This window comes from Melopsittacus undulatus, chromosome 3 (genome assembly GCF_012275295.1).
Source record: "Melopsittacus undulatus isolate bMelUnd1 chromosome 3, bMelUnd1.mat.Z, whole genome shotgun sequence".
Lineage (NCBI taxonomy): Eukaryota > Metazoa > Chordata > Aves > Psittaciformes > Psittaculidae > Melopsittacus > Melopsittacus undulatus.
The window spans coordinates 16316009-16341076 of NC_047529.1; the positions used below are offsets into that span (position 1 = coordinate 16316009).

The following is a 25068-nucleotide window of genomic DNA, read 5'->3' on the forward strand; positions in this document are numbered from 1 at the left end:
ACCCCTCTTCCATGCATGGCCGGCCACGAGTGGGGCAGGCGGGGGGTGACAGGGTCGAGCTAGCCTTGCTGCTCTTCTTCCTCCCCACCGTTTGTCTAATTTACCCCCCTCTCCCGCAGCCTCCGTGTCGCCCCCCCGCCGCCAGCCCCACATCAAACACTCGCCTCGGGGCCATTAACAACTTAAAGCACCGATCGTACCTGCGGGACAAAGGTTTTTGCTCCAGGCCCTAGCAGAGAGCATCGCTGTCTCTCACCTTCCCGGCTGCGCACCCCCCCTTCCACCTCCCCTTTCCAGCCCCCCCCCCCCCCCCAGGAACTGCTCTAACCTCCCGATCCCTCCGCCCCGAGGCGGTGGGGGGGGGGTCCCGGCCGCCGCCTCCTCCCGCATCCCCCGGCCACGGCTCCCCCGGGCTCCCCAAGGTGCTGCTGGACGGGACGGGCGGGGGGGGGGGGGGAGGAGACTGACCCGGGGTTTTAAGCAGCCCAGCCCCATTGTGGAAGAGGGGGGGTGGGGGGGTGCGGCGGGAGGTGATGGATGGAGCCCAGTGGGAGAAGCTAAATCCAGGCGGGAGCTAAATCTCTCCTCCGGAGGGACCTGGGCTTCTTGCCTGGGGTCTCGGAGCGGCGGCCGGACCTGCTGAAGGTGGGGAAGGTGGGAGGTGTGGGGACAAGGGTGCTGGGGGGGGTTGGAGGAAAATTGCATCGCTGGTGGTGTTTTGGTTTTGGCTGGAAGGCTGCACCCACGGGAGACGGCGCCGGCTCACCGCAGGGGAAAGTGGAGCCGAGGGGTTTCCACCCGCTCCCCATCGCTCTGGATTGTGGCCGGGGACCCGGCCGGGGTTTGGGGAGGCCCATCACGAGATGTACCAGAGTTTAGCCATGGCAGCTAACCCCGGCCCTCCGGCCTACGAGGGGGCAGGTGGCTTCATGCACAGCGCGGCAGCAGCGTCCCCCGTCTATGTGCCCACTACGAGGGTCACCTCCATGCTCCCCAGCCTGCCGTACCTCCAGAGCAGCGGCTCTTCCCAGCAAGGCAGCCCCGTCTCCAGCCACTCCATCTGGACTCAACCCGGAGCTGAAAGCGCCGCTTACAACCCGGGATCTTCTCACCCTCCCGTGTCACCTCGGTTCTCCTTCTCCACCAGCACCCCCATCCCTGCCACCTCTTCCCGGGAAGCCGCGGCGGCTTATGGCACCTCCTTGAACCTTTCTGCTAACGGGAGGGAGCAGTACAGCAGGGGTTTCGGCAGCTCCTATTCCAGCCCCTACCCGTCTTATATGAGCCCAGAAATGGCCACGACCTGGACTTCTTCGCCCTTCGACAGCTCCATGCTGCACAACCTGCAGAGTCGAGGGACGCCCGCAGCCACCCGGCATGCCAACATAGGTGAGCACAGACCGGACCGGGATAGGGGAGGGAAGGTTTCACCCCGCTGCCCCCAAATATTTGTGCACTCGCGGGTAGGGTGAAGAGGGAGAAATTCAGCGTGTTTGGGATGTGGCTGTTGGATTTGGCTGCAAAACACGGGGTGCCCATGGTCCTGCACGTCCCCTCACCCTGCACGCTCGTTCTTTGCAAAACCAACGTTTCAAAATATCGTCAAAAACCTCCTTTTCTAAAAAAAAAAAAAAAAAAAAAAAAAAAAAAGATAATAATAAAAACCAAAACAACCAAAAAGCATAATTCAGGATAGGCCCGGAAAGGCAAGAAATGATGTGCCGAGCTCCTGCTCCAGGGCCTGCCAGCTCCACAAACAGCTCCGAGGAGATTTAGGGGCTGCTATGGGGATGATCCTGGTGTGCAGGACCCCGACGTGCACAAGCAGCACCTTCCTGGGCTTGTCTGAGGTGTAAAATGGGGGAAATCTGTATGGAGAATGGTAAAATTGAAGTGTGGCCCATGAATCCCCGATCTTCCCTTTGCGCTGCTCTATGTTACGTCTTCTTTTACTTAAGACCGGTTAGGCTAGAAGAAGGGAAAAAGAGAGGGAAATTTGGTGCTAAGAGGGGAGAGATGATGAAGAAAGAGAAAAATAAATGCATCCACATTTATTAGCACACTTCCTGAGGGATTCACAGGCACATCTGGACAACCCAGCCCTGTATTTCGGTGTCTCCTTGCCCTCCAGAATATCTCAGTCGTGATCTCTTGCGCGATCCCAATCTTGGAGCCTTTAATTTCATTAAGCACCCCTGGGTCTACAACCAGAAATTGGCCCAAATGGCTCAAAATACTGTTTTCATATTCGGTAGAGAGGAAGAGGGGAAAAAAGGGAGAGAAATGCAGGCACAAATTTGCATTGCTGTTTCATAAGCCCTTTTTTTCTCTCCCATTTTCTCTCCACGAAGGTATTTCTGTTGGCTTTGGGGTTGGGATTAACAAAGAAAACGACTCAAATTTGTGTGCAGATACATTTTTGAGATTGCGTTCCCTAACCTGAATTTTGCAGGGCATTTTTTCCCACCGTGTTGTGCAAGATTTCCTTTATCTTCAGGATTATTTTAAGACTTAAAGCAAAGGAAAGTTGGGCATCAGTGGAAGCTTGGCCTCACCAATGCCTTTTGCTTTCCTTTGGGCATTATGAAATGGCTTAAAATGGGGAAGAGATTATCCTTAAGGATAAAGCTTTGGCTAACCAATTTTGGGAAGCCACAAGAAGGTGGAATGTATAGGGAAAAAAAGTCAGGATGAATCAAACAATCAAATACTAATTGAATGCTAACAAGGACATCGTGTGTTTGTATTTGACTACGGTGCCGTCTCTTCCTTGGGGAAAAAAAATGCCAGCTTTCTGGAGTGGTATCAAAAGTACTCTTAGTAATAAAAATAACTTTAAAATAATGCAAATGAATATTGCAGTTGCAAAAATACCCATCGGCTTTTAAAGTGCCAGAGACTGAACGCAGTTATTTGGGGGGTTTAAGCCAGCAGTTTGCATTGCAGGTCTCGCAGCCTGCATTTTGGTGGCAAAAAGTGTTTTTTATCTGGGCTTTTAAATCGCATTGAAAAGATGGGATGTGCTGAGCCAGGACAGAAAATGTTAGTTGTTGCTAATGAAGGAGGAAGGAGCCGGGACCCTTTTCCATTGCCAGGTCCCGATTCACGGCATCGACTCCGTCCTCCGTGTCAAAAACGTGGGGATTTATAAGCTTGCGTGTAATTATGTCTCTTTGACTGTAGAAAAAGAGCTTGGGTTTTAAGTAAAAAAAGCGTTTTGGTAAAAAATAAAATTAAACTGCCTGAAAGCTGACAAGTTTTAACTTCAGGATTAAAATGGACTTTTTGGAAGGCAGCTCCACCAGCAAGTAGTTTAAGATCCAGACCTGTCTCTTTCCCTGTTCTCCCCGAGTCGGGATGTGGCCGATGCCAGCCTGCTTCCAGCTGGGTCCCTTTCTGATACTGGGACGATGCTTTACCCAGGCGGCAGGTATCGAGGAGGGGGTCTTGAGGCATGTAAAGACTGGCTGGTGGTTTCTGAGCCAGGAGAAAGGGATTCTTTCCCATGAGGAAGGGCAAAAAGCCTTTATGGGCTGAAAAACCAAAGGCATGGAAAGACGTAGTGTGTGTGTGGGAACACTGCTGTGTACTGCACCCATCACAGACTCACTTTAATAACACATCCGAGCTTGGCTTAGCGTCGGAGCAGTGCCCAGCACAGTGCAGCCGACTTCTTTTTTTGCCGTTCCTTAAGACTAAAGGTATTTTTATTCCCTGCACAATGAGGAATCTCAAGCTGGAAACAATCCTTCCCTATATTAAATCAAGTGGTTCTTGCAGTGAATTTTCTTCCAGTGATTTGGCTTCCTGGAGAACCACCACCTTTGGATATCGCTAATTGCCGAGCACACCTGGGATCATTAGGGTTTTAGTTGTTCTCATTTTTTAATAATGAAGATCAGATCTATGCAGGTGTAGCTGAATACGCAGACACCAATATGCAGACTGCAATTGGACATGGCATTTTTTTCACACTGCAAAGCAATACACCAGGAAAAGAAGTTCAGTGAAATGTATTCATGTTAAATTATACTAAAAGAAAGAAAAATCTTTTTTTTTCCTAATAAGAGGAATTTTGGCCTGGGTTAAAAGGTGTCAATGCAGCTCCGTGGTATAAACCACCGGGAAGGATGGGTGCATAAAAGACATGGCCCTGTCTGAAAAACTTTCCCCGGTGTGAGTTGAAAATGCCAGATTTGGGCTTTTCAGAGTACATTTGGCGAATGATTTCATTACCCTGAAGGGCAGGATCAGATCCTGCAGCCGAGGCCGTGAACTTGCTCCAGGCATTGCCTTGGATGGGGTTGCGACCAATTCCCGACTTAATGAGGCATGAAAAGCACCCGCTGCAAAATGCCCTTTGAAGAGTCCTCCCTGCCAGCCCCCTAAACCTCTTGAAATCTCTCCCAGTATTAGCATGGAGGAGCGGTTTGCTCCTTTCCCCTTCCCCAAGCAGAGGGGAGCAGGGATCGAGGGAGGCACAGGAGCCCGAGTGCATCCAGCCCGCTGCTGCTTGCTGTCTCCGGGATGGTTCCAGGCTGAGGATGGAGGGCAGATCCTGGCTTGCCATCTCCGCCTCTTGTACTTTTGCTCTTGGCTAAAAAGCTTTGGTTTTTTCTTTTGCTGTGGCATCGAGGAGGTTGATGTGGTTGGAAGTAAATCGGGGCTAGGGGCTGAGGGCATTTGTAACGGGTGCTTAGCGTTTTGCTTTGACTAAGTTGAAGTGAGGGTTCCTCAAACAGGAACCATTTGAACGCAGCAGCAGCATCTGGGAAGATCAAAGCCTGGAGCAGACACTCAGTTCGAAAATGCCTTCTCTGCTGCTGGTGGGAGAGAGATTGTGAACCAGATCTTACACCTTCCCATAGGGATGCTAAGAGATTTGCCCTGTAGCATCCCCAGGGCCAGTATTTCCAGTAACTCACTGGCATTTGTTACAACCCTCTGCCCTACAAGGAGCCCCTCACCTTCCCCACACACCGAAGGGCATGGTGACTGCTCCCCATGGGGGAGTGAGCAATTGGAGGAGCTCAATCTCTGCTGTCCCTGCCCTCTGAGGGATAGGGCCATAGGACAAGGGACAGGGTCATAGGGTGTAGGGATGTGGCCGTAAGATGTAGGGATGGGGCTGTAGGATGAGGGATAGGGCTGTAGGATGAAGGATGGTGCCGCAGGACACGTCTGCATTTCACATGGAACCCCACATCCCCTGTTTTGCAAGCGGTTGCATTTCTCACCTCGGCTCCGCCGGCAGGGAAGGTTGGCCCAGGGCTTTGTTCCCCCCCCCCCCCCCCCCCGCAGGTTTCAAGCCACCTTCTGCTCTCCCGCCTAATTTAATTGTCACCAGTCAGTCTGGGATTTGGGGTGAAACCCGCAGAAGTAAGGTTTCTAATCTCTGAGCAAGATCAAGCTCAAACACTCAACTCATTATTACCACCCAAATCCACAAACAGTGCATTTGAAATCGCAAATAAAGCAACAACAGTAATAAAAATATCACCCATACGGGCACTAGATTACCCTGATTCATAACGCAATTCCTTAATCGAAAATTGCACGTTATTACCGCATACAACGGCATATGTTGCATACAACAGCCATGGTGTAGTACGTAATACATTATAAATGCTCCTGGATTTCTGTAAAGCAGTAAAACTTAAGGCAGCAGATAATGGCACTGAATTTAAGACTTATTAAACCAGAACTATTTTTCTCTTCCACACATGCGCTAATGTACGTGCTTTTATCCTTGCAACAATAATAGCATTTTAATTTTTTTAAGAGCTGATATTTTGCTCTCTACATATTTATTTCCACCAATTTGGGGGGGGGAAAGAGGCGAAATCCTGGGACATGAGTGTTTGCTAGGCAGTGTTTCCAAAAGGAAATTGGGCTTGTCCTTCTGCTCGGTACTATTCTGACTATGGAGAAACCTTGGCTCGACAGGCAGAGAGGGGCTCCCCGAACTCAGTTATCCCAAAAGCAGCTGGGTATTTTGAATAGGCAAACCATTAAAAAACTAAGGATGCCCTGAAAGAAACCCTCTCCAACAAAGCATCAACCAGCAAATAAAATCCCAAACCGGGTGAAAAAAAGCAGCAGCACAGCAAGATGAGCAAGTGTTTGTGCCTGAAGGTCGGCTGGAGGAGGTGTGCAGGGGCTGATAAAATAAGGTAGAACAATACCATTTTAGGGAAAATCCAGTTTAAAACAAATTGATGGTGTAGCCCCAAAACCTGCAGAGACCTTTTTTCTTATGGGCTGGAATGTTTTCTCCTCAAGTCCCGCAGAGCTTTGCACATGAAAAAGAGTGGAAATAGAATATATAATCTTTCAGAGGTTTTGTTCCCAAATTCACATGCCAGCCCGCTGTGGCCTTCTTCCCTATAGTTTCCTCACTGAAAATGGGATATGTGGGGATGTCCCCCTGCTCCTGAGGGGCAGAGGAAGGTGGGGGGATGCAGCGGAACACCTCGGGTCTTTCAAGGCTTTTTCATCCCTACAATAAAAAGACTTAACGAAGCGTCTGCTTTCCATTTGGGGCTCACCGCTGCCTGCGAAACCAGGTGGGGATCCGTGTCGAGAGCTCAGACTGTGGGATTAAATCAGCCAGTTTTGTGTATGCTGGGAGGCTGCGCTGGCCCTGTCTTACAGCAATGTGTGATCTGCAAATAACATGATTACGCTTCTGAAACCCCTCAGTCCTAATGGTGAGGTCGGGGCTTGCTTTGGGAGGGGGATGTGTAATTACGCCTGTAGGATTGACAAAAAGTAGGTTGGAAGTGCCAAATAGTCACCTTGTAGGTGGATCCTGAATTCACGCTGCTGTCTGGCACGAAGGTGTAAATATGCCTTTGGTGCGTGAGTGTGAAGTGCTGCTTAAGTTAACCAGGGAAATAGGTGAGAATACACTCTTACCTCCAAAATCAACCCAAATTATACAAGGAAATTTCATTATAAGGTTGTATTGAATTTTTTTTTTCTTCCATGGAAAAAAAAAAAACCCTTGCAGGTCCCCTCTATGGTACAAAAACATTGCAGTTGCCTATGATAACATCCAGCATTACGGCAAAATACTAACATCTCTCTGGCCTTTACAAGTCTTCCCCGTATCATTGGTCACGGTGAGCGGTCCAAGCTGTAAATACATCCGTAATGACAAATTAAACCCAATTATCTGCCCTGCTTGAGCAGTGAGGTCTTTATACACGGGTGCTTTCACATGTGTGACAGCTCTTGAAAATGATTCGATCATTGTTGGCTTCGCAGCAGCTGGTACAAGTGTTAGCAAAGACTCTTTTGGAAGGCCCATAGCTCTGCCACAATGAGCGATGCCATTGTGAGGTCTCATAGTGCAGAAATGTGTTGGGTTTATTTTGTCCCTTGCAGCTTTTCAGAAGGTCACTTGCTGCAGAGCTCGCAGCATTCCCCGTGCTGTTGCGCTCTTTGGAGCACTCGGCTGTGATTTCTTCTTCAACACGATAAGATGAGGCTGGATTTTCTCATCCCCCAAAAAAGCACAGGCAGGGGGGTGCTGGGTCAGCTGAGAATGAGTATCTGTGCAGAGATTTCTCAAAGCTGGACGTAGATCTGACCCTGCCATCAGCGCTGAAATGTTTCAGATCTTAGGTTTTGGCAAGGGCCAGATTTTAAAGCCAAGTTTGGGGCAGTGTCAACTGGAAGCAGAAATGATTTCTTCTTTTCCAAGAAGTGCCCGGTAATGATTTACTTTATCAATTATTTGTTGGCACAAGCGGGTTTTTTTGCTTAAATAGGTGGACACTTAAATGTAGGATGCACCCTTTGCGTGGGGGAAGCAATGCTGGGTCCTTCCAACATCTTTCTGCTGTTTCCTCTGTCTTTCTAAGCCAAATCCCTCTTTCACCCAGGCAAGGCTTGAAGGACGCAGGATGCAGGAATCAGCTCCCTCCCCTACACCCCCGCCCCCCAAATTCAGTATGGATTATGCAGAAAAAAAACCCAAATAATCCCCTAGAAAGTCATCTCACTTACTCAGAGCTGAAACCATTACTATTTTAAAGCAAATGGAGCTGGTGCAGGATCAGGCCCATACAAGAAGCTTTCCTAGGGAAGAAATGCAGCCTCCTGCAAATTATATGGGGATCTATAGGTTTTCGTGGGGAGGTGAAGCCCTAAAAGCCAGCAGGGCCTTTCTTTTTCCTTTCTGGAAAGTGGCTACTTGGTTTATATGTTGCAGCATGCAGGAATTTGTGGGTTTGTTTTAACTATTTCTAGCATCACATAAAGCTGGTGAGCCCCTTATCGCAGCCAGTGGGGCTCGAATCGCTCACGCCAGCTCTGGGAGAGACTTGGAAATTCATCTTGTTTGTGAAAGAGGAAAAAATAATTCATGGAAAGTCAGGAAAAGTAAATTTTGCATCAGAGGTGGGGTGAGGGCAGCCGGATGAGGGATGCAGCAGGGCTGAACTCTCGTCTCCACCAGGGACTGGTACTGGATGCTTCTGAATCTGGGATAACAGAATTGTTGCTTGGAAATGTTTCCTCCTAATCCCTGGGAATTAGGTTGGTGTGTGCTGGGAGAGCATTTCAGGAGAGGTCCTGTGGTGGGATGCAGCCGCCTGCTCTTGCTCTTCTTCCCAAAGCTCACCCGTTTTCCTCTGGCCAATGCTTCCAGCTGCAGCACAGTGTACTTAAAGGGTGCTGGGCTAGGACTGGGTGCCTGTTGCAGTCAGGCTCCCCTGAAAGGTTAAAGCCTGAACCCAGCAGAAGATGTTAAGGACAGAGATGAAGCAGGGGGGTAGGAAGACACCAGATTTTGCCTTTTTTTCGCCTTTTTGTCCCCACAGCTCCTGGTTGCACAGTGCTCTCTGGCTGTGTCTGTAATATTTAAGCCAGTTCCAGGGAGTGGGCTGTCTCCTTTGGCTCTGCAAACATCTCCAAACAGTTGAGGAGACATCTCCCTCTTGTCTGCTTCTCAGCTGCCTGCCTCCGGCTGTTGCCAGCCCTTGTGCTTTGGTGCACCTCTTTTTTCCTTCCAGTTCCAGCTTCCGGAGTCATGTTATCATATGTCAAGCTCTGGTTTTGCAGGAAAAGAAAGGAACAGCTTTTCTGGACAAGAGAGAAACTAGGAAACCCTGATTCCTTCATGCTGAAAGTCTAGAAGAGACCAAACCCATAACCTAATTCTTATTAGTTAAACTCCTATGAGTTTCCAAGCCAGGATCTTGGGTTTGCCAGCCAGGGATCCATCATTATTCAATATTCAGGGCTTGCAGCAGTGGAGCTGTAAAAAAGTCAGTGAAATGGTGAGCCCCAGACATCAGGACTCCTCCAAATGACACGTTTGGCCCCAGATGGCTGAGATTATTTTGGGAAGGGAGTACTGGCCCCAGGGGCTGGCTGCTCCAGGGAATGGCTGCTGGGAAGGATGCTGAGTTGGGACATGCCTTGGTGATGTGGAGCACGAGAGGGGCAGCTGGCTTGGGAGAATGACTCCTCTTCATCCTCCCTTGGGCTGGGAGGATGCCCTCGATCCTGGGGACAACTGAGGCTCTTCTCCATCCGCCCTTCATTGCTTTAATGCGGCAAATCACTGATGCTGTGATGTGAAGAACGGACCTTGATGTTTTTTCCAATTCCCAGAACATGCAGGAGTCTAAAATCCCCTTCTCATCCCCTTTCCTTTTCTCCCAGTCATGGAAGGGTCTCCCTCTCTCAGGGCGAGCTGTCTGCCCCGCTGCCTGCCCTGCTGCCTGCCCCACTGCCTGCCCTCCCAGCCATTTCTATTCCTAAACCAACATCCCAGTCAGACTCTGTCACCTCCCTTCACACAAAATCAATAACAACGGGTGAGCAGGTTAATTATAATCACAGAATAAACGCCACGGTCTCAAAGTTCACTCAACTTCACCAGCATTTCAAAACGAGGGGACGACGCCAAGCAACTTTCATTGATTCCTCCGGGGCAGGTGTGGGAGTTTGAACCTGTCCCCAAGCTGATCTTGATTCAAGACCTACTCAATTTTCTTCCTTATCTCGACTTTCCCCTATCTTATAATGCCTGTTATTTTAGATAAAAAGTCCAATCAATTGAGTTAGAAAAACTGCAAGTTATATGTTGCCCTGATAAGTTCGGTACCTGCCGTTTTATTGGCCTGGACTGCAGTTTCTGTGCGAACTGACCTTTGCAGATGCTTTATCGGCAGCCAGGACAATCATTCCACCCTCCCACCCCACTCAGGGGCTGAGTTGACTTAACGTTCAGAATAACTAATAGAAGAGGAAAAGAGAAGGGCCAGGGGTTAGACAAACTGACTGTCCCCTATAACGTGATGAACTGTAGTAAACACCTTTCTGTTTGTCCCTGGCTAGCGTCCCGCAGGGAGGCCAGGATCTGCCCTAACTTATTTTGGTGTAACTCCTCTGTGTGGGATTTATCAGTGTAACACCTCCTGACTGGAGCCAGACCCTCTGTCTAAATAGCGAGCTAAAGAAAACTGGGGCAAGGGTTTGGATATGCATGTGATCATCAATCTTGGTCAGTGCTGTCATGCTCAGAGAGGGCTTAGACATGTGAAGGAATATATAGCCTACATATTTCCTATATTCCTACATATGCTATATATATGGTTTAGACACATAAAGTGAACATTTTTAATACATGTATGTGTGTCTGTGTATCTTATATTTGTGCACATATATATACACGGACACACAAGTGTATAGAGATATGTTCTATATAGCCATAGAATAATAATTCTAAAAGCAAAACCAAACAGAATTGATTAGAGATGACTCCTAGCATGCATTCTTAAGGACATAGTATATGTGTATATATTCAAATGTATACATTTATATATCTGCATATATAAGTGCATATATGTGTGTATATGTGTATATATACACATGTATAGTACACAGATAGATAACAACATAATTCAATCAATTGTATTCCTACAAGCAGAATTTTGCCAATTGGATATTGGCAATATCCAATATCTTTCCTTCTGATCAGAAAAAAACAACACAAACCTTTAAGTTTCTAGAGTTGCAGGGCTGCAGAAATACAGGTCAGAAGATCTCTAATCCAGCCTCCTGTTTAAAGCAAGACAACTGGTAGCAGGGGCTGAGGTCAGCTGTGGCTTTACCTGGATAGAGCTTGGGGATGGGATTCCCCCACCTCCAAATGAAAACACCTCCTAATTCCCAGCCTGTGGTTTGTGCTTCATCCCCCTGTGCCTTCTCCCACTACTGAGAAGGGTATGGCTCTGTTGTCTGCATATATGTGGCTAACTGATGTACTTGTACTGAACCCAAACAGCATCAATTTCTCTGGGCCCAGAGCTGGCCCTGGCTTTGGTCCACCTGGGTGCTGGTAGTCACCTCTACAGACAGGCCGATGGTCACCATCGGACAGACAGATGCTGCACTAGGATATATGACCAAACACCATTGGATTCCCATAGTTCAAGGATTTTCAGCGCTTCAGCCTCTCTGTAGGAGCCCATGTGGACCAAGGGCATGAGAAGGCTGTGCCATACTTGATGATGAACTAGTGCCAGATGCTAGCCATGGGAACTCAACAGACCATGTTCTTCAATCTTAGCACAGCTGCCCAAGTGGGATCATAGCATTGCAAATCCTAAACTCTGCTCTACATTTTTTCCCCCATCATCCTTTCGCCTGCAGTCATCAAAGAAGAGCCTCTGGTAGGACACATCCCTTTAGAGATGGGCCATATTCAAGGAGGATAACACTGTAGCTGTTTTTCTTTAGAGAGAAAGACCATCTTCAGGTGCCTCCTGCCAAGCAGACCCCAGGCTGTGGATGGCTCCATCCTGGCCATTCCCAGGCTCTCCATGCTAATCTAAGATTTGTTAAACAATATTTGGACAGTCGATAAGCAGATGAATCTTCTGTTTATCAGAAGAGCTTCAGATATTTACAAGTGTAAGAAAGAACTGCGAGTAGGACTAAGAAAGGGGAGGTCACTGTGGTGGGTGGGATCAGGCATGCATCCCAGCAAAAGAAAGCAGACCTTGGAGCTCACTCACACACAACCAGACAGTCAGCAGAAGCTGCTGTTGGACACCAGGTTGCTCTCAAAGAATGGCCAGCAAGTGCTCCAACCAAAAGCACCCTCCATCCTAGGGGCAATTTGCATGCAGTCTCCTATGTAGCAGATTATGTGCCATTTGGATGTGGGATGTGGTACTTCAGTGTGTGAGTTAACAGACTCTCCACTCCGCTGTGATACAACCACTGGGTTTGACGGCTTGGGGTCTGGTGGTTCTGGTGTGCTGGAAAGCTGTCAGTGCTTTTCCAAGCAACCAGGTTAGACAGGTCCCCCAGGACCAATTATTGCCCCTTCCCTAAACAGGCAGTTTGTTTGAATCTACTTTAGAGAAATCCAGGCTGTTTTCATCCACATCCATAGATGTAGAGACAGCAAAGATGTGGTTTCTCTCCATGTCTATGACCATGGCCTTTGATAGCTGTCCTGTTGCCTCTCCCCAGTGAGGCAGGGAAGGGCCTTTGCTCCCCCTCATGGGTGAAGAACAGAAGATGAAAAGCCTCGCTCAAGGGAAACCTACTGCAGAGCCAAGACTGAACTAAAAGCCAGTCCCAAAATATGACAAACCTTTGTGTTTGTTGTGTCCTTCTTGCATATGATCTCAGCTGGTCCCTTGGCTGCTTCTACCTCCACTGTCCTTCAAACTAGGGAAAACATATCCACGAAGGAAAGGAGTATTCTTGGCTGTTGGCAATGGTGTGTGCCATAGACCTTGGCTTGCCACAGGCAGAGGAGGGAGCTTTGCAGGGGAGGGACACAGCGTTCTCTTTGCCTTAATGTGAAACATTTGGCCTGGGAAAGGTTGCACAGGAACGGTGTCTCACAAAGCAAGGAAAAAACAGATTTATTTGCCTTTTTGAAAGCAGCATTGGCTCAGCCATGTTGTAGGCTTAATGTTTCCTAAGCATTGAGTAGGGTCTTTAGGTTTGCAGGGGGAAAACTGGTCTAGACAGCTAACCAACCATTTTCTCCACCCTAAAGGTGTCAGATATACCCCAAAACATTCTGAGACAGCACCGAGCCATTTCTGTGAAGCAGCACAATGATGCATTTTGCTTGAAACTGTGTTCCTGGCAAGCACAAGGAATTTACCCACTTCTCCATTTCCTGTAGATCAGCTATCACACAGTGATGTCTGCTAATCCAGACCAGAGAAGAATAAGGACCCACATTCCCACCAGCAACCAACGCGGTGATTGGCACCTCTCAGACAGGTGCTGCCCTTCTCTCCTCATGTCTAGGTCCCATTAGTCTCTAAAATAGTAGGGCCCTGATGAATTTCCCCTAAATTCCATCAGAGAGGAAACAGGCATAGAAGAGGGAGGGGAAAAAAAAGGGAATGGGCAGAACCTGTTTTTACAGAATCATCCTCAGCTCCATTAGCTGAAGGGCAGAATAAAGCACATGGGCTTGCTGATCCCAGTCCCATGTCAAGCTGACGATATCTCCATCAAAAAAGGAAAGACCCATTGACAGATTTCTTTTGGCTACAGGCCTCTTCCATGCATAAATCTGAGCTCTTTTATTTATGTATTTACAGTTGCTTCTTGTCCCTTGTATTTTTGTCTCTCCTTGGTTTTTGCTGCTTTCTTTCCAGTTCAGCCCTGCTCTGCAATGGTACTGGAACAACCAGCACTTTTAACTGCTGTGATCTGGTGGAGTTTTCCCCTTGAAACTTCAGGTTCTGGAGTCATGCAATCCATGGGAGCATCTCAACTCATTCAAGAGAAATAGAAGATGTGACTTGCAGCTCCACTAGGGGTTGGAAGTAGATGATCTTAAGGTCATTTCCAATCTTAACTATTCTATGATTCTATGATTTATTAAAAGGATCCCTAAAGGCTTGAACTTTAGGAAGGATTTTCACACTGTCACTTTTTAATGGAAACAATTGTGGAATTTGGGACAAACCATCCTAGGCAGCTGGGAATGACAAACCCTCCTTCCCCCTGCCATGCTCTCATGGCTGTCCCTTCGAGCAGAAGGTGTCTTGGGTGGGATCCTTGGGTGTCCATGTGTCCGAGGGGCCAATGTCCTTTGCCTCAGCTGTGAGCTCCCCAGAGAGTCCATTTGGGATTTGTGTATACACAGGACTGTGGCTCTCACCTCTTATCATAACAAATTGTTTCAGGAAACTGCTTCTCTGTGGGGAAAACTGCTCTCAGGGTCTGTTTAGAGCCTCTAAGTGCCTGGCTGTGTTTGAAGGACAGCTTCTCCTTTGCCAACTTGCTTCGTAGGGTTGAGAAGACGCTTCTGCAGGGGGAAATGTTGATATCAAATATCCCTCCAGATGTAAACAAAACTCCAGTGCTATATTAATGGAAGTCTCTTTCCATTTCTCTTCACCCAGACTTTTACTTCTCATGTAATAGGGTCTGACCCAAACCAGTGTAGGGAAGGCTCTTTGTCCTCTTCTAGAGGCTGGTTTGGGAATGGGAACTTATAAACTGGTTGCTGGCTCTGAACTGAAGGTTTCAATATCTCTCTGTTGGGTGTGCTTTTGCTATTATTATTCTTTTAGGTCCTGATCCATCAGGTTTTATGCATTCAAGATGATCTCTCCAAGGCTGAGAGATTGAGAGCTGTTAAAGAAAAGCCCAAACAAACCTAAAAGGTCTGGACGCAGTCAGTCTGGCAGAGCTGGGGTTGGCAGAGATGGAAAGGCTCAGGGATGGCTGTTCAAGCCACTCTTTAGCTCTTCAGACTCAAGCCCTGAGCAACCTGCCTCTGATCACCATCTGGTATCTGATTCTCCTGTCTGGCAAAAGCACTCAGACTTTGGGTGGGTCATGTCTTTGGTCAGAGATGCTTGCCATGTCCTAGCCATGCTGGACATGTGTCTGTAGAGATGTGAGCTGCCTCGCAGTGCTCAGATCTGCTTTCTTACTGAGCCCTGCATTGTCCATACCAGTTGATCACTATGGGCATGGCGGGGGATATGAAGCACCACTCCCAACGACTAAAAGCCATGAAGTGCCATATCCAAGAATGCTTTTTCCCTACCAACCCCTGCGCCCCATTTACGAGTTATGCCTGGCTCCATGGGTACTGAATATCACATTGTAGAAAGCATTTCTGACATTAGCATGCTTAAGGCCTCACCCAAGATTAGGAGGCTGTTGTGCAACATACAAGTGACATTTCCTGCCCTGCGGACCTTTCAGTTCTCATAAACATTCTCATAAAATGTGAGGGGAAAAAAATCTCCTTTCACACAGTAAACTGATGACTAGGACAGGGACAGGACCCAATCCATCCTCTCCACTGGCTGGATAATTCAGCAAGATTTCATGATCTGCTCTCAGGTGAGAAGCTCCTTTGTAGACCAAAGGTAGGGTCTTAAGAAGATTTAGGTAGAAGCCCATCAGCGTTAGTCAATGCCAGTGACTCAACCCATAAAAAGGACTGTCCCAAGACTGATATTATCCAAGATAAGTGCTAGGCAAAGGCACATAAAGGAGCTGTGTGTTCAATGAGGAAGATGAGGCCATTCAGCACAAGTGAGGCTACTCCAGTCATGGGACTGTGTCCTTCTCAGTGTATCCAGCAAACACTGTCCATTCCCCAGCCCTGTCCCAGCACTGGCCATACCTGGCTTTGGGAGAGGGAGTAAATCTTTCCAGCAGAAAGGCTGTTACAGAGGTCACCGGACAGACCCATAAATCTCCATTATCAGGCAGCGGCTCCTATGCCACGAAACGGAAACTATTGCCCTGAGTGTGACTGGGGGAGCCTTTCCTTCCCCCCGCATTGTTCAGGGCCCTCCGGGAGCTGCTCAAGCAATTTGCTGCCTGAATAAACGTTTCCTTTCCCGGCTGCTAAGTACAAGGAATAAGTGTCAAGGGATCTCATAATGCCAGGATTTAGAGCTCCAGCCCCGAGACAGAAGCCAAGAAAACACTTCACTGCTTTTTGCCTTCTTAATCCCCATTAGTAATAATAATGGCAAATTAAACAATCAGTGCACTTGAAGCCCAGTGACCTCCATACCAAATATAGCTCAGCCCAACGATGGATCATGGTTCCTTTGGGCTCTGAGCCCTGGGAACGTTTGGGTTTCCTAGGTCTTGGGACATCCACCTATGTCAAACTGCATGGGCTGCAACTCTGCAGGTGATGCTTTCTCATTATGTTGTGATGAGTTTTTGTAATCCTCAGGTTTTCCAGAGCAGCTGGGATGTGTCAGCAAGGTCAACTCAGAAAGCTCCCCTTGGCAACCTCATCCCTGAGTTTAGTGATGCTGTGAAATTATAGCACTTCTATTAAAAAGAAATCCAGTCTCTTCCCTTCCAGTTTTCCATTGGGGCTCAAATGCCTTTCATTCACTAAGGGCCATGCACTAAGCCTACACCATCTTCTCTAAGCCGGTAACCATTAGTGTCCAAGACACACGCTTTGCCATCATTAAGCCTACTTTGAAGCAGGAGAGGGTTATTTTCTCCTCTTGTGGTGAGGATCTCTTGTGATCGAGGTGAGATCTCTTGTGGTCAAGGAGCTCCCCTTGCTCTGACGAACAGTGTTCATGAGGTTGCACAGTGCAGATGTCATCTTCTGACTCAGCACTGCGTGGTGCACGCAGGGACGCACCCATCTGATATTGCCCCATGAAGGCTGCGATTAGAGAGAGCCACCCATTGCGTGGAGCCTCAGAGCGCCCTGGGAACAAAGTCTGTTCCTTCCCACCTCGAGCACCAGTTATTCCTGTTTATTAATGTTCATAAAGATTGCCTTTGTCTACAGCTGAGAGAGGAATATCACACAAACGCTTTTACTATGGAAGCAGAAGAGGACTTGTGAAAACTTAAACCAATGCAAGCCCCTTAAGAGAGAAGCTTCGGTCCAAACCCCATGTAAATTGAACCAAACCAAACCACCAAACCAGTAGTGATGAATATAGCTCAAAACATACAGATTAGAAAGGAAAGCAAGCCTCAAGACTGCTTTTATTGGTGGTGTGTCTGTCTGATTACAAACCAACAGTGAAAATAACGTGGAGCTGGTGTCACACAAACGCTTGGGAAATAACGCTCACTGTTCAGTAGCAAATTAGGTTATTGTCAGAAAGCAAGAGACTTACACTTTGCCTGGTTTCAATTCCACATACTCTGCTTTTCTCTAAAACCAGAAGTATATTCACATTTGCCATCTCTTTGTATCATACCCATTTTGAGGGACCTTCTTATTCCAGAGCCAGTCCAACACTTGACATGTGACTGTTAGGAATTTCCTCCTTTTTCTTTGATTAAAAACTTTCAGATTTGGGTTTTCTGGTCCAAAAATCTCCAGGAAAGATGATATTTTGTAATTAGTCACAAACCCAACACACGTCAGTCAAGAGTGTCAGCTGTTACCTTTGGACCGTTTTCGCTCTCTAAATTCTCCCTGGATTATGCCAACAACTTTGTACTGAATTATTTTCAAAGAAGAAGGGTTTTTCTCACAGAACAATAATCACCATGAAAATAATTTGGCTTTTTCTTTGGAAAATTGTAACAAAAAGACTCAACAACCTGTAAGATGAAAAAAAAAATAAATAGTGAAATGTTTTCCTTGAGATTTTTCAAGGAAATGTGTTCTTTCCTGACCAGCTGTTCCAACCTCTTCTCTTTTCAAAGGAAGTTTATTTGATCTAGATTTTGGCTGTGATTCAATCATGATTTTAAAGGGGAAAGTGAGGCATTAGGGTTACCGGTATCACTGAATCCATGTGTACAAAGTCACCTAGAGGGATTCCCATCTTTCCTAGCCCACCAGAACTGCTCAAAGGTAATGAGATTTTCCTAAGCTGCTGAGAAGATACTGGATTCCTCCTTTTCAGCTCCATGGGTACACTCATTACTGTTTTCTAGCACTATCCGATGGACCTATGTCTTGTTATTTTTAGCCTGGTTTTCTAGGGAGAAATAGGCTCACATGCATCTGTTTCCCTGTGTCTCAGTTGACTGGCTCCACTTTAGTAATTTGTTAATCCTTTGGCTGGTCCATGGTTATGTAGTTTCCTACAGATTTTCCAAAAATAGTCTGGAGAAAAGAGAAAATAATGCTGATGTTTGAACATTACCCTTGGTGGATATCAGCGAATCCAAGTGGGACTGGGACACAGATGGGCAGGAGGCCAAGTTTGGTTGGTTTGCTCTTTAGGGAACAATTTTCTTCCAGCAGGAAGTTGAGATAATCATGTAAGAAGCAGGTAGACAAGCACAAAATATAGAAAGATGCATCATAACATTTTAAAAGCTAATTTTACACTGGCTGAAGGTCCTGATACAAAGCTCTTGCTGTCCTCCAAACGCTTCCTGTGTGCTGTGGTTTCTTGGGAATTTTTTCAGGAATTTAGTTTATTCCCAGCCTATGCTAAGTAATGGAGCCCTTTGCTGCCATTTATTGTTCTCTTCTCCATAATTATTTTCCTGTCTCGTGTTCTGGTTTTGGTATCCACATTAAAACATGCCCATGTGCAGGAAGGAATGGTTTTGTAGCACAAGAAATACATCCCCAAGCTGAACTCAGTAGCTGATACTCTTCAGGTGGGACCATCAGTAATACGTATTTTCAAGGGCCATGCCATTTTGATGCAGATATATCTACATCTCCACAAGGCCAACAGAGGATGCTTGTATTTCATTAGGCAAAGTTCTGGGCTTTTTGAGGGCATTGCATCCAAGGGTGAGTTGACCAATTGATGGTGCAGTCAAGGTGCTTGTACTGGTCTCTTCACTGCCTTGCAGATGATATGGACTGCCACAGCAAGAGGGACTGGACTGGCCCAGCCCAGGGCAGTGGTCCTCATGTCACAGCTTCAGCCAGGCCCTAGTGAAGGATGAACCAGGAATGTGGTGGGTCAATGCACCCTGGAGACTGACACCAAGCACAATAGAGATTTGCATCAAAAGCTCAGTCTCTGATACACAAATGCCCAGTGATGATGTCTGTTAGCTGACAGCCTGAGCTGGGGTTCTACATATGGGTTCTTCTAGTTCTAGAGATGTTCTTATGCAAAGAACAGGGCAAAGACCCATGAACATCTCTTCCCCTGAGCTCTCTGTAGGTATACACCTCTGCTGAGGGCTGGGTGAGGAACAGAGAATGTGGCATAGCTTTTCCTGCCCACACCTGCTTAAGCCCTGTTGAGAGATGCTTGGGCATCTGTCTGATTCTGGGCAGCTCTCCTCTGTGGGTCCAGGTCTGTGTTTGTCCTGGTCACAGGAAATTTGTCTTGATTGCAAACACGGCTGTTTGCCTGCTCAATCTGTTTGCCCTGGCTATGTCCAATCTTGAAAATTGGATAACGTCAGAGCAGAAGGGGAGGTTTCTATTTCTGTCTCCTTGTATCTGTGTCCCAGCACATCCCTGCTGCCACAGAAGTCCTGCGGCCAACACTGTATGGCAGGGAAAGGGGTTCCTCTGCCCAGTAATCCCGGGGGGGCTTCCTTAAGAAAGGAAGAGCTGTTTCTTGCAACTGATAAAAGCTGAATATCTGTGACTTCTTGAAATGTCTGTCTGGGCTAAACTGAGAACCAGACCAGAAATTAAACGTATGGCCTCATAACCAACCCTTCTCCCTTCTTCCCATCATGGCAGCAGAATTCTTTGATGACTATTCAGAGGGGCGAGAATGTGTCAACTGTGGGGCCATGTCCACCCCGCTCTGGAGGAGAGATGGCACGGGGCACTACCTCTGCAATGCCTGCGGGCTCTACCACAAGATGAATGGCATCAACCGGCCCTTGTTCAAACCTCAGAGGAGGCTGGTAAGTCAAGATCACACAAATGCATGTGGGGCAAGGCTGCGTGTAAGGGTGAGGCAAAAAGACCCCATCCCTGGCAGTGCACCAGGCCAGGCTGGACAGGGCTTGGACAGCCTGGTCTAGTGGAAGGTGTCCCTGCCCATGACAGGGGGTTGGACCTGAATGAGCTTTAAGGTTCCTTCCAGCCCAAACCAGGCTGTGATTCTATGACCTCAGGCAGAAGGGAGCCACCAAGCCATCCTGAGGACCACGTTTGTCCACTCCTTGTCTTCCATGGGGCTCCATCCCCAGCCTGCGCTGCCCTCTGCATGGCTCAGACCTGTCTGTGCTCAAACCGTCCCCGCAAGCGTCAGAAAACACTCCGGCAGCTTGGGCGCTGCCACCGGCCACAGCCACCCAGCGCCCTCTTGTGATGCCCCTTCCTAGGCACGGAGCTGACAGCCAGGGCCTGCACCCTAGCATCCAGGACCTTGCCCTCTCTCGTTTACCGGTCTACCTGTAACCCTTGGGCACATCTGGGACGCCCCGCTGGGTACCAGGCTTGGTCCTTTACCGCAAGCAGCCATGTGAGCTGTTAACTCGGACAGCCTTGGGCTAAGGATTGGAAATCCCCATGAGAAATAGAAACAGCTGAGCTGTGTGGATCTATCCATGCACTTCAGTCACTTGGCTGGGCAGATGGCAATCTGGAAACCATGCAAACATGGCCAAATTCCTGCTTTTTCTTTTAGAAGAGAACTTCCACAAGGAAAAGCAGGACCTGCCTAGGGATGCACTGTAGGGCTGTGGTTAAATTAATGCCAGCAGGTCTACCTAAATAAATATAGTCAGTGATTTGGTTTAATCTGTCATTGAGTAAACCCTTTTTCTTTTGGTGACTGAGATATGCCAGAGAGCCCTGCAAGGGGAGATCTTTGTCTTTGCTGCAAGCTCTTTTTTAAGCTCTTGGTCCATTTACAAAGGACAATGATTAAAGCAAATACATGGCGAGGTTACAACTAAAGAAGTGTTTGGTTTCTCCTCACCAAGGGGGTTTCCAGCTTTCAATGTCTTAAGAAGTACTTGAATTTCAACTGTTATTGTCCCACAGCTGTAGATTAACTGATACTGTCATAATGACAGAGAAGGCACAAAGAGAAGGCTGTGGCAAAGATCATAGAGGAAATCTCCGGCATCTGCCAGGTCCTCATCCCCCAGGCTTTCACCCCATTATCAGATGTGCTGTTCAGGTCTGCAGAGCTGATTAGATGTCCAAGACCACCAGATTTCTTCCTTGTAGGTTCCATTTTAGGGAGCCTTTATAAGCAAGCAAAGCAAATTTGACCCCTGCCCATCCAGACGTTATCCTCAGCCTCTTAAGACCTGAGCTTCGAAGGATGGTGGGAGGTCTTGGGCAGGCACAGAGGATGTGGCTTTTCCTTCTTTCACCTCCCACTCTGCTTCCAGCTCAAACCTTATATTTTATGTAATTTCAAGTCCATTGTCTTTCTCCTGTGGCCTTCTGAGCCTAGCTAAACCAGTTCACTCAGAAAGGGAACTTTAGAAAGTCTATTCCTTTGTACTGCTTCATTTGGGGATTCCTATTAATTATCCTTCTTCAGGAAGATGATGCTATTGGAAGCACTCTTTCTTATTTCCCCCTGAAGCCACATATGCAACATCACACAAAGGCAGTAAGGAGTATGTAACATTCATGACATTGATAACATCTTCTTGGGATATGCCATGATGCTTGGAGGTGAAAGGCTTGGGAACCTGAAAGGGCAGGAGGGTCTGAGATTCAGACACCTCAGTGCAGGGATGTGCACATGCAGTAGGTCTCTAAGCTGCTATTAGACCTGCTGGAGATTTGGGGCTCTGTTCGGGTGGTGAGGCACTGGAATGGGTTGCCCAGGGAAGTTGTGAATGCTCCATCCCTGGCAGTGTTCAAGGCCAGGTTGGATGAAGCCTTGGGTGATATGGTTTAGTGTGAGGTGTCCCTGCCCATGGCAGGGGGTTGGAACTGGATGATCTTAAGGTGCTTTCCAACCCTAACTGTTCCATGATTCTATGTCTCAGGCATCATCTGAGATGCCCCAGGAGATGTCTGTGCAGCACTGTCAGGCCGCGGGTAGCAGCAGAATGCTGATGTGTTTTCTCCTCTGCATCTCCCTGCAGTCAGCTTCTCGCCGTGTCGGCCTCTCCTGTGCCAACTGCCACACGACCACAACCACGCTGTGGCGCAGGAACGCCGAGGGAGAGCCTGTGTGCAACGCCTGCGGACTCTACATGAAGCTCCACGGGGTAACACCTCCGGGGGTTTCTGCTCTCTACAGCCAGGGTACCAACAGCAGGAAGGGGCTGTGCCCATGCACAACTCCATGCTCTCTGGGAGCTGTTGGTCCTGCTGTTGCTGTGGGCTTTAGTCTCCCCTCAACATTACATCATGTTTATATTGGCAATGGGTGATGAACGTAGGGCGTTTCTCACATACTAAATAGCCACCCTGTGCATCAAAATCTTAAAAACCAATAAAACTAGAACCAGGTTCTTGCTACCTAAATTCAGGCACTTCAGTGAAAAATCTGTGTCAGAAGTGCAAGGAAAAGCTGAGCTCCTCTGCACTGGGTATCAGATCCCAGCTAAGACTTGGCTGTAGACTTCTCATGCGACTGATAGACGATTTTTGTTGCATGGATGCCCAGATCACCTCTTCCTGTTAGTGGGGGCTTCATGCATCTACGTCTATTCTACAGAGTCCTGTTGCAGTCCAAGGTATAGCTGGACTTCAAGATGTAAATCTCCAGTCCATCAGTCAGTGGCAGTGGGGCCACCCCCATGGCAGAGATGAAGGCCTTCAACACCCTGGCTACAGTAGCAAATCCTAGTTCTGCTTCTGCCTGCTACTCCCAAGGCTTTTATACACATCGATGTTCTCGATTATGTCCACTGCTTCACAGTGGATGAAAGCATTCATGAGACATAGTTCAAAGCTGGAAGACGAGGTAGATGAGGGGAAGCCTTCCCCGACCCAATAATTCTTCCTAGGAATCTCAGCATGTGTCTAACTATGAGGATGACTACTGCAGTAGGATCAGTTCCTAAGGCAGGTCTCCCCACACAGGCTTGGTACGTTTCTAGAGATGAGGGATTAGCCATAAAGACTTCTGCTCTGAGTTAAACAGGAAAGCAAATGAGGCAAGCTGTTGTCTCCCTTCTGGCCTTAAAACACTCAACACCTGTGTGTGAAAACCTATGCTCATTTGGATGCACATCTTGTAGCCTGGATGTACCAGTGCTGACCAGTGAATTTGGGCTCCATCTTGTTGCTTTCAATAAAATCAGATCATTTTCATGGAGCTTTCAAGGTGAAGCTGGAAACATTCTCTCAGACAACCTTATTGACAGAACCATTATAGACACCTTATACATTATATACCTTACACACCTTATACAGAAAATAATGTGCTTTTATATTTTGGTCCATAGGTTCCAAGGCCTTTAGCAATGAGAAAAGAAGGCATTCAGACGAGGAAGCGCAAGCCGAAGAACCTTAACAAAACAAAGACATCAGCAGGTAAGTGTTAACCGGAGGAGTTTATTGTATGTGTATACATGTGGGTGCTTGTGTTTCTGACCATCACGTCCTGCGAGTCAGACACCCCACCACAAAATGGGATGATTTTTCAACAGTGGGGGATGGCTGAATGCCCTTCAGCAGCAACAAAGCCCTTCCCACTATTTATATGCTATTTTTTTACCCAAACTAACTTTATGTGTGGGCACAGCTCTGTACAAAAGGTCTTTGGGAAGAGCCTGCTTTACCATCTGCTTTCTCACAGGTCCGTCTAGCAGCGAGAGTCTTACCCCGACCACCAGCTCCACCAGCAGCAGCAGCAGCAGCACCACAACCACGGAGGAAATGCGCCCCATAAAAACAGAACCTGGGCTCTCATCTCATTACGGGCACCCCAGCCCAATTTCTCAGGTAGAGAGGGAAGATGCTGGGAGTGGGACAAAGATGGGAACTAGGATGGTAGCCTGTTCAAAGTATCATGCCCAGGCTGCAATCTGCAGCTCTACAGCAAATCCTCTGGCGTGTTATTACAATAGCACCAGTGCCCCATAAAAGGATTCATATAGTCCTCTATGGTTTGAAGCTTTGTTCACAGGATTTTCCTCTTTCCATAGGCATTCTCAGTCTCTGCCATGGCTGGACATGGGGCATCTATTCACCCTGCAATTACAGCTCTGAAGCTTTCCCCACAGGCTTACCAGTCAGCTATCAGCCAGTCTCCACAAACCAGCTCCAAACAGGACTCCTGGAACAGCCTGGTGTTAGCTGAAAACCATGGGGACATCATAACTGCATAACCTGGTCTTCCATCCATGAACTTCAGGCTGATCTGCTTGAGAGATGAAGAAGATGCCATGTAATCATCAAGTCAATGTTGTTTCCCACCTCCCTCTCTCTCCTGTCTTCTCTCCCCTTGTGAGGTGTTCCAGCAAAGAGGTAAAGAGGACTTACCTGAGGTGTAGGAGAGCTCTTTTGAAACTAACAGAGAAGACTCAAATCTCAAAGTAACTAATGGATTTGAAGGCTTTTTTCCCCACTTTAAATGAGCCTTTCTATTTGATTGCCACCACCTTCTATGAAATAGCCAGAAAGATGGACACAGTTACTTGAGTTTTGTTTATTTAAAAATATCTGGCATTTAAGAGATAAAGGTGGAAAAAGGACACTTTGTTTTACTGTCACCATCTGTTCTTTTCCTGGCCAGAAGACAATGCCACCATCTTCTCATTACCCAAATTTCAGTGATCTTCCACCCAAATGGAGCCAGCTCCAGAACAGACTTCACTAGATGTGCTGTAGTGGCTTTAGTGGACTTGATATGATCTAGGGCAGAGAAAAATAGAGACCCTCCTGCACACACATCCTCAGCTCACACATCTGGAGCGTTGTCTTCATTTTCCTAGATGGTCTGAAAAGCTAATGAATGTCTGTATTTAATAGCAACTCCTTTCCTATTTATCAGTATGAAATCATGGGACTGTGTTTTCAACAGTTTGTTGGCTGAGCCTGGGAGAAGGTCTGTCCAAAATCAAAGAGGGATTTTGGAAACAAGAAGCTTCTGGAAGCAGATAGAGGAGACCCATGCTGATTATCAAATCCCGGAGGAAACTGCTGGGCTCTTCCCTTACCTATAGCTACAAACCAGGCTGAGAGATTATTCAAGAGCACAGCAAATGAAAGATGCTCTTCTAACGCTGCTGTGCCATTGC

The 25068-nt window shown here is 47.5% G+C and overlaps 1 protein-coding gene across 2 annotated transcripts; it reads left to right on the forward strand.

Annotated features, from left to right (window-relative positions):
• Positions 1-863: 863 nt before the first annotated feature.
• GATA4 (GATA binding protein 4) lies at positions 864-24446 on the forward strand. 2 transcript variants are annotated; one of them, XM_013128389.2, is made up of 6 exons: positions 864-1389; positions 19637-19806; positions 21961-22086; positions 23272-23359; positions 23625-23770; positions 23974-24446. In XM_013128389.2, the coding sequence occupies exons 1-6, from the start codon at positions 864-866 to the stop codon at positions 24154-24156; spliced, it is 1239 nt and encodes a 412-aa protein (XP_012983843.1). In that variant the 3' UTR covers positions 24157-24446. The 2 variants fall into 2 exon arrangements, with proteins under 2 accessions (XP_012983843.1, XP_005146461.1); XM_005146404.2 differs by having other exon boundaries at positions 19640-19806.
• Positions 24447-25068: the final 622 nt, after the last annotated feature.